Source organism: Zophobas morio, unplaced genomic scaffold (assembly GCF_036711695.1).
Source record: "Zophobas morio isolate AGI-343-1 ecotype UQ-CSIRO unplaced genomic scaffold, CSIRO_AGI_Zmor_V1 ptg000031l, whole genome shotgun sequence".
Taxonomy (NCBI): domain Eukaryota; kingdom Metazoa; phylum Arthropoda; class Insecta; order Coleoptera; family Tenebrionidae; genus Zophobas; species Zophobas morio.
In genome coordinates, this window is record NW_026972136.1 from 4,900,460 (window position 1) to 4,909,515 (window position 9,056).

At 32.2% G+C, this 9,056-nt stretch overlaps 1 protein-coding gene across 1 annotated transcript; it reads left to right on the forward strand.

Moving 5' to 3' along the window:
* On the forward strand, positions 1–9,029 carry LOC135139228 (peptide methionine sulfoxide reductase). The gene is made up of 5 exons (XM_064069380.1): positions 1–109; positions 8,032–8,208; positions 8,259–8,379; positions 8,430–8,566; positions 8,618–9,029. The coding sequence occupies exons 2-5, from the start codon at positions 8,045–8,047 to the stop codon at positions 8,850–8,852; spliced, it is 657 nt and encodes a 218-aa protein (XP_063925450.1). The 5' UTR covers positions 1–109; positions 8,032–8,044; the 3' UTR covers positions 8,853–9,029.
* The last annotated feature ends 27 nt before the right edge of the window (positions 9,030–9,056 follow it).

A 9,056-nucleotide genomic window follows, 5' to 3' on the forward strand; every position in this document is an offset into this window, starting at 1 on the left:
TTGTTATAATATAACCACCACCAGCACGAGAGCAAGCAAATTGACTCAGACCCAACAGTGCCGTTGCTCGAGTAAGTTGTGCTCGTCGACTCTCTCCAAGAATCACAAGGTGAGTTAACTTTGACTTATATCAACACGTTTTAGTTTAGTGGTGGCCGGGTTTAATCAAAACGAAAATTTGACGATGGTTTAAGTCAAAATTTGACTTTTTTTTGATTTTTAAAATTTTTTTACAGTAAAAAAAAAAATGAAATGTTTTTACATATCTATTAAGGTTTGACTGTATTTTCTTTGAGTGGCAACCCTTGTGGAAATATTCCGCTGTTAGTCAAAGGATGTTCACCTCCGATCAGCAAGGACTCCGAACTAATCAAAGTGACGAAACCCTTCCCAAATATTTACCCTCATTGTATACAAATAATCGTCCTGAGTTTGGCACTTTTCCTGCTCCACTTTCCCAGTTGGCGCTTTTCATTGATAAAATTTCGGTTGTGGGCGCACGTGTTGCATTCTGGCCGGCTTCCAGGCTGCTACAGTCAGCTCCTTAAAAAAATTCAAGGTCCTGATATAGTCGGAGATAAGAGCGCATAAATTCTCGGCGATTGTCAGTCTTATGTAAAGCCTCCGAAAATCCGTCTGGTGCTCTTGCCGACAGTTAGCTCCAGCCGCCCAGGGCAGCCAACATTCTTCTTTTCATAATAGCAGTAATTACGGCCGCTCTAAAAACTCTCAAAGACGTGATACTTTTCAGTAATGAGTGCACGACTCGGGGAACGAAGAATCACGCTGATTTGCCGTGCAGAGCTAGGGAATGCGGCCAAGGCTGCAAATCTAGGACCTAAGCTCGATTTTTCGACTTACCGAAAATCGACTTCGCGAAATTTTTGACCCCGTAATGGGAATTCGTCGGGTTTCTTTCATCAGCGGTTTTATGACTTGAGTGATCGTGGGTAATTGGCGATTTCATCATCCTTTTGTCGACTGATTTGGTAGAAAGTTTGAGGAGTTGGGCGATTTTGGCAGCCTTGTTTCATACTTGACTTACTTTATTAATCGACTGAATAGCCACAGTGTGATACGTTATCGGTTTTTATGCCTCGTTGCTGTTTTATTCACGCTTTGAACTGTTGAGATAGCAAAGTGCAGTGGCAACGTGTTTGATGCGCTCGAGTAGGTGAGGTCAATTTCGCGCGAAGATAGCGGAAATTGCGGTTGGAAGACTTGATGAAAGGCTGACGCAACCTGAGGTTCGTACCTTCGGTGGAGAATCCAAATTAGGAACTTTAATGATGATAATGATAATGATAGTGCAACAGGTGGTGATTGGGGGAATTAGGTTCTTGAAAAACGCAAATCTGGTTTTTCAGTGGGTTGTAGACGTGTAATTGATTTGATTTAATCAGTAGGTTTGCATTAATCATGCCATTAAACTTGCTTTGATTGGTTTTGACGTCAGCGAAAACGCCTTTATAGAGTTTATCTTGTCAAAAAATATATATATTTATTACATTTTTATGTATTGAATTTTTTTATCGCACCAAAGTCAAAATCTACTAAATATGATAAAAATGAGGTTCCAAAATCAAATTTCCAGTCGATAATATCATCAAAAAGATCTTAAAACAAAATACCAATGTAATCTCAATCAGCACAAAAATCAACCAATTCTTAACATAATTTAAACAGAAAAACCTTCACAGCGTCAAAATTTTTGCTTTAAAGTCAAATTAATAGATGCATTCCTTTCCAGAACCAAAATGTTTAAAAATTCTTCTTGATATGAGTTCTGAACTTTGCTCTGGAATTTTTTTCAAGTTTAAATAGTGATTTATAAAAGCAAGGTTAAGTTAATATAGTAAAATACGAATTTATATACAATAGTGATAATAGGAATACTAATGTTACAAATTATTTTTTACAGGCGGTTTATTTATTGGTGGTTTGTTTATTTTAAATAAATAATATTAAATAAATAAACTTTCCTTCGTAAAATGAAGAAACTAAAGCAACGACAATACAACTCCAGAAAATGAAGTTAAAAAAATAATAGTGATTTTCTTGTTTTTAAGGTCTAACTTTTTACTTGGCTTTATTAATGATTGTTCCGCTTTGACTTGATAACGTACAGAACCTGTAAGCAATGCATTTTATATGGGAGAATTCGCTGCTGTGTTGTCAGTTATCAAAATTCTACCGATTTCTAAAGAATTTTAAAAATTTTTACTTCAAAGATAAATATACTTTGCTTTGGAATGTTTTTTTGTTTAAATAGACAATTAAATACAAGGTTAATTCATAATACAACACGAATTTACGCATAACAGTGATAATAGTGGTACTAATAATACAAAACTATTTTTGAATGGTTGTTTATCGGTACTTCATCTCAGTGAGTTACTTTATTAAAAAAAAAAAAAAAAAAACTGGATGTATAAAACGCAGATGACACGACAAAACAAAAGAAAAAAGAAGATTTCACCTTCTTAAAAACACGTATGGAATTAGACTTTGAGATTTTTGTTTTTTACCTCTCGATAAAATAAAAACCAGAGGCATAAATAAAAAACTTGTCGAATTTGACTTTTTCTGGATCTTTTAATGTTCCGATTTCCAGGTGGTTTAATTTTCAATTTCGAATTCGAATTTTCTCGGTTTTTACACTTTTCGACTTCCCGATTTTTCGATTTTCCAATTTTTTGATGTTTCTATTTTTCAATTCTTTGATTCTTCGATTTTTCGATTAGTCAATTCGTTTTTTTAAATTTCGGATCTTTCGACTTCTCTTTCCCATTTGTCGATTTTTCAACTTTTCGGCACTTTTATTTTGGGAATTTTTTCGATGTTTCGGTCCCTCGATTTCGGGTTATTTTTATTTTTCGACTTTTCGGGCTTTCGATAATGCAAATTTTCAATTTTCGAATTTTCGATTTTTCCATTTATCAAGTTTTCGGTTTTTTGATTTTTGAATTTTTTTAATTTCGACCTGACTTGACCTGACCTGATTCGTTGAATTTTCAATTTTTCAGTATTCGAATCTTCGAATTTCAGTTTTTCAATTCTTTGATTTTTCACTTTCGAATTTTCGCCTTCTCGATTTTAAAAATGTTTCATTCTTCAGTTCTTTGAATTTCCAATTTCTTTGCTTTTCGATTTTTTAATTTTTCGATTTTCAGTTTTTCCGTTTTTTAGTTTTTATGTCGAAAAATTGAAAAAGCGAGAAATCTAAAAATCGAAACAACGAAATCTGGAGAATTCGAAAAATGATAAAACTGAAAAATTGAAAAATTTAAAAACCAAAAAGTTGAAACATGAAAAAACGAGAAATTGAAATTAACATAACAAAAAATTGAATAATCATAATAATTGAAAAATCCCAAAATTCGATCTCCAAAAATTGATCAATCGAAAAATTGAAAAATCCCAAAATTGAAACAGAGAAAAGTTGAGGAAGAATCGAAAATATGAAAATGGAAAAATCGAGAAATCGCGAAATTGAAAAGCCGTGAAACATTTAAAAATTGAGCAATGGAGAAATGAGAGTATCAAAATATCCAAAAATCGAAAACTTTAATAGTCAAAAGGTGGAGAAGTCGAAAAATCGAAAAGTCCAGAAGTTGGAAAAGTCGAGAAATCTGGAAAAGTCGAAAAATGACAAAATTGAAAAATCAGTTGATTGAAAAATCGAAACTTTAGAAACACCAAAAACTGGAATATTAAAAAATTAAAACATTGAAGATTCGAATATTAAAAAATCCTAAAACTCGAATATCGAAAAATTTAAAAATTGAAGAAAAATTGAAGAATATAAAAGTGAAAAATCTCAAAACTGGGACATCAAAAAATTGAGATAGGGGAAAATTTAAAAATCGAGAAATGGAAAAGTCGACAAACAATCGAAAATATGAAAATCGAAAACCTGAAGTCGAGACACCGAAACACGGAAAAATGAACAATGGAGAAACGAGCAATTCAAAATATCGAAAAATCAAAACATCTAATAGTATAACAGTCGAAAAATCGAGGTAAAAGTTGAAAAATCAAAAAATCGAAAAAGCGATTGATATAAAATTGGAAAATTTAAGAAACCAAAAAGCTGAAACATCAAAAAACGAGAAATTGAAGAAATTAACATAACAAAAATTTGAAGAATCATAATAATTGAAAAATCCCAAAATTCGATCTCCAAAAATTGATCAATCGACAAATAGAAAAATTGAAAAATCCCAAAACTAAAAAAGACAAACTGAGATATCGAAAAGTTGAGGAAGAATCGAAAATATGAAAATGGAAAAATCGAGAAATCGCGACATTGAAAAGCCGTGAAACATCTAAAAATTGGGCAATGGAGAAATGAGAGAATCAAAATATTCAAAAATCGAAAAATATAATAGTCAAAAGGTGGAGAAGTCGAAAATCGAGAAGTCCAGAAGTCGGAAAAGTCGAGACGTCTGGAAAAGTCGAAAAATCACAAAATCGAAAAATCAGTTGATTGAAAAATCGAAACCTTAGAAACACCAAAAAGTGGAATATTAAAAAATCAAAAAATTGAAGATTCGAAAATTAAAAAATCCTAAAACTCGAATATCGAAAAATTTTAAAATCGAAGAAAAATTGAACAATAGAAAAGGGAAAAATTTTAAAACTGGGACATCGAAAAATTTAGATAGGGGAAAATTAAAAAATTGAGAAATCGAAAAGTCGAGAAACAATCGAAAATATGAAAATCGAAAAACTGAAGTCGAGACACCGAAACACGGAAAAACGAACAATGGTGAAATGAGAAATTCAAAATATCGAAAAATCAAACATCTAATAGTGTAACAGTCGAAAAATCGAGGTAAAAGTTGAAAAATCAAAAAATCGAAAAAGCGATTGATATAAAATTAGAAAATTTAAGAAACCAAAAATTTGAAACATCAAAAAACGAGAAATTGAAGAAATTAGCATAACAAAAAATTGAAGAATTATAATAATTGAAAAATCTCAAAACTGTAAAAGACAAACTAAGATATCGAAAATTTGAGTAAGAATCAAAAATATAAAAATGGAAAAATCGAGAAATCGCGAAATTGAAAAGTCGTGAAACATCTAAAAATTGAGCAATGGAGAAATGAGGGAATCAAAATATCCAAAAATCGAAAAATCTAATAGTAAAAAGGTGGAGAAGTCGAAAATCGAAAAGTCCAGAAGTCGGAAAAGTCGAGACGTCTGGAAAAGTCGAAAAATCACAAAATCGAAAAATCAGTTGATTGAAAAATCGAAACTTTAGAAACACCAAAAACTGGAATAATAAAAAATGAAAAAGTTGAAGATTCGAAAATTTAAAAAATCCTAAAACTCGAATATCGAAAAATTTTAAAATCGAAGAAAAACTGAACAATAGAAAAGTGAAAAATCTCAAAACTGGGACATCGAAAAATTGAGATAGGGAAAAATTAAAAAAATCGAGAAATGAAAAAGTCGAGAAACAATGGAAAATATGAAAATCGAAAAACTGAAGTCGAGACACCGAAACACGGAAAAATGAGCAATGAAGAAATAAGAAATTCAAAATATCGAAAAATCAAAACATCTAATAGTGTAACGGTCGAAAAATCGAGGTAAAAGTTGAAAAATCAACAAATCGAAAAAGCGATTGATATAAAATTAGAAAATTTAAGAAACCAAAAAGTTGAAACATCAAAAAACGAGAAATTGAAAAAATTAGCATAACAAAAAATTGATGAATCATAATAATTGAAATATCGAAGAAAAATTGAACAATAGAAAAGTGAAAAATTTTAAAACTGGGACATCGAAAAATTTAGATAGGGGAAAATTAAAAAATTGAGAAATCGAAAAGTCGAGAAACAATCGAAAATATGAAAATCGAAAAACTGAGACGTCGAGAAATGAGAAATTCAAAATATCGAAAAATCAAAACATCTAATAGTGTAACAGTCGAAAAATCGAAAAAGCGATTGATAGAAAATTAGAAAATTTAGAAACACCAAACACTATAAAAATTGAAAAATCGTAAAACTCAAATATGGGAAAATAGAGAAAAATCAAAAAACTGGTCGAAAGTTGTACATTTTGACCAAAAAGTTACCATGCTTACAATACCTTCAAAACGTCAAAGATTCAAAGTATTCAGTTTTGCAATTCTTGATTTATTCAATAAAATAAATTGACTCAGTCATTATTTTTTTTGAGACACCCCGTATAAGCAAATCTAAAAAATATTATGCAGTGGTAAATCACAAGTGTATCACTATATTTTGCACATTTAAGATAGGATTTATTCCGCAATATTTTAGTAGTAGCCACTAGAGGAGTGTCTCAAGGGTCACACATTTGTCCCATATTATTTTCTCTTTTTATTAACGATGCGAAAGACAAGATTAATAGTAGTTTCCTATGTTTTGCAGATTATCTGAAATTTTTCGCAAAATTTTATGTGTACTTGATTGTCAAAAATTACCACATGACATTAACAAAATTTGTCGTATTGTTCTAGAAATTCTATTAAAAAATTATTTAATTCTCCGAAAAGGTAGACCACACAGGGATATTTAGAAGATAAGCTTGCAATAATTATGTCTCAAATGACTGACTAACGATTATTTATAGCAGATTTTTATTATTATCGATTATCTATTAAGCATTCTTTCTATATAGAGATAACAGAGTCAGATTCATACGAATTTCTAAAATGCACAGAACGATAAATATTTAATCAAAATTGTGATAAATTTACAGTACAAAATTATTTTTTAGTGAATTGATATGGAAATCGATTAGTATTCGTTAATCCGTTATAAATAAAAATAATCTTTTTTTTCAAAATATTGCATATTAAATTTAGTAAATATATTGTATTGATTCAAGTTTTACACCTTCTTTTTGACTGTTTTTGAAATTATGACGCACTTTGAACACTGAAACAACACATATGTAGTTGGAATTTTAAGCATTGATAGCTCTTTTCTAATTGCATACCAGTTTACAGTTACTCATTATTAACGAAAGATAAACTTTTGATATGCAAATATTTTTCTAGTGTGTTGTTGTGATATAGCGTGTTCGGTGAAATTATTATCAATTACTGAGTAATTTATTGTTATTATTTACATTTTTAATAGTTCTACTACTACCAAGAACAAATTCTTCACGCTGGTGTTACGTGGTTGAAGAAATGTGAATCATTATCACTTTATTTATCAGGAATTTTTGATAATTTGTTACAATGTTTGCAAAATATAAAAAACTGTTGATTCTAAACTTAAAATGTAAAAGATGATATGAAGAAAAGGAAATTAAAAGAAACAACTTACCTTTATCTGAAATGCGTTGTTGTAAAGCGTGAAACCTAAAATACTTTTTGAAAGACCTTAAAATGGAAAAAAATCAGGAATCAGATTGTGTTTTTTGCGGGTTGTTTTTTAATAATTTATTATTTTTCTTCGAATGTTTTTCACCAATTTTTGTCGCTATCGTTCCACATTCTTCTGTGTATTCTTATCAAATCTTAACGTAACCCTACACACTCAATTATCTCTTGCATGATATTTTTTATGACTTAGACGAAATTAGATACAATTATTAGAAACAGCGATAAAGATTATGAACTTGTTGACAAACCCCGTCTTTCTAAAAAACAGTGATTAAACCGACTGTTCAAAATTCCCACATTACCATTAATCCGTCAAAACAATTCCTTTTTGCCCTCAACCATAATCGACAGCATTATCACTAATGCCACTCCACACAATAAACACAATTATCTCATCCATTACACCATTGTCAACCATTTAGGATCACTCCACAATTGATGATGAAAGACCCCACTGAAGGAAATTTAATTCACGGTTACATCAGCCACAATCATCAATGGTGTGATAACGATTATCAGAACCCACTGTAGTAAATGCAAGGCGATGACTTTGACTTTTCTGAAACATGACCCGACCTAAAAATCCTACTATCTCGGGATTGTATAAATAGGTAGTAAACAGAGTAGTAGCTCAAAGTTGCTTCGTCATCCCGCAGGTTAACAATCAGGATGCCCAGTATTCTGCACGAGATAACCGTTCCCTTCAAGAAGGCCACCTTCGGGATGGGCTGCTTCTGGGCCTGCGACGCCCTTTTCGGCGCCCAGCAGGGGGTGCTCCGAACCAGAGTCGGCTACTCCGGGGGTACCACCATGGATCCTCAGTACCGAAAACTGTAAGTAAAAACAAACGACATTAAAAAGTCAATGACTCTGGATGTAACAGGGGTGACCACACGGAGGTCATCGAGATCGACTACGACCCCAAAGTCATCGGGTACGACCAACTATTAGAGCTGTTCTGGAACAACCACGAGTACGGGGTGACCACAATCATCAAAAAACAAGTAAGTTTGGCAAAACCGGCGTAGACGAGTTCTATTTTGTCAATTTCCAGTATATGTCGTTGATTCTCTACCACGACGACGACCAAAAGCGCGTCGCTGAAATCTCGCTGAAAAAAGAAGCCCACAAGTACAACGCCAAACTTCTTACTGAAATCAAACCAGCTGGTGCTTTCTACCCCGCTGAAAAGTAAGTTCGAGTGAAAAATTTTTCGTTTGGTGCTAATTTTTGCTTCTTCAGCTATCACCAGAAGTACCGTCTGCAAGAACATTCCTGGCTGTGCCAAGAGCTCGGTTTGACGCCCGAGCTGTTGCAGAGTTCGCACGTGGCTTCTCGTCTTAACGGTTACGTGGTCGGGGTGGGGAAATTGGACGATTTCGAAAAAGACGTTGCTAAATTGGCATTGACTGACAAAATTGCTAGTTTTGTTCGCACGCAGTTGATCGAGAACGAAGGAGGCAATTTGTACTGCTAAGTGACGGACTTTTATGGACATCTTGCTATTATTTATTTTATAAGTGATAAAGTAGTTTAGGTTTATGGACTATGATAAACATAATATGGGCCCACATAATGTTCAGTATTAGGTGTTTAGGTAGTGTTCTGGACTTGAATCTGTTAATGGTGAAACGTATTAAAGACTTTTAGGACATCCGGACTTTTACTGAGAGACTAAATT

Excerpts from the sequence above, each read along its gene's own strand:
- LOC135139228 (XM_064069380.1), top strand. The coding sequence starts at position 8,045 with ATGCCCAGTATTCTGCACGAGATAACCGTTCCCTTCAAGAAGGCCACC. Across the intron at positions 8,209-8,258 it reads GATCCTCAGTACCGAAAACT|GGGTGACCACACGGAGGTCA; the intron begins GTAAGTAAAAAC and ends TGGATGTAACAG. Across the intron at positions 8,380-8,429 it reads CCACAATCATCAAAAAACAA|TATATGTCGTTGATTCTCTA; the intron begins GTAAGTTTGGCA and ends GTCAATTTCCAG.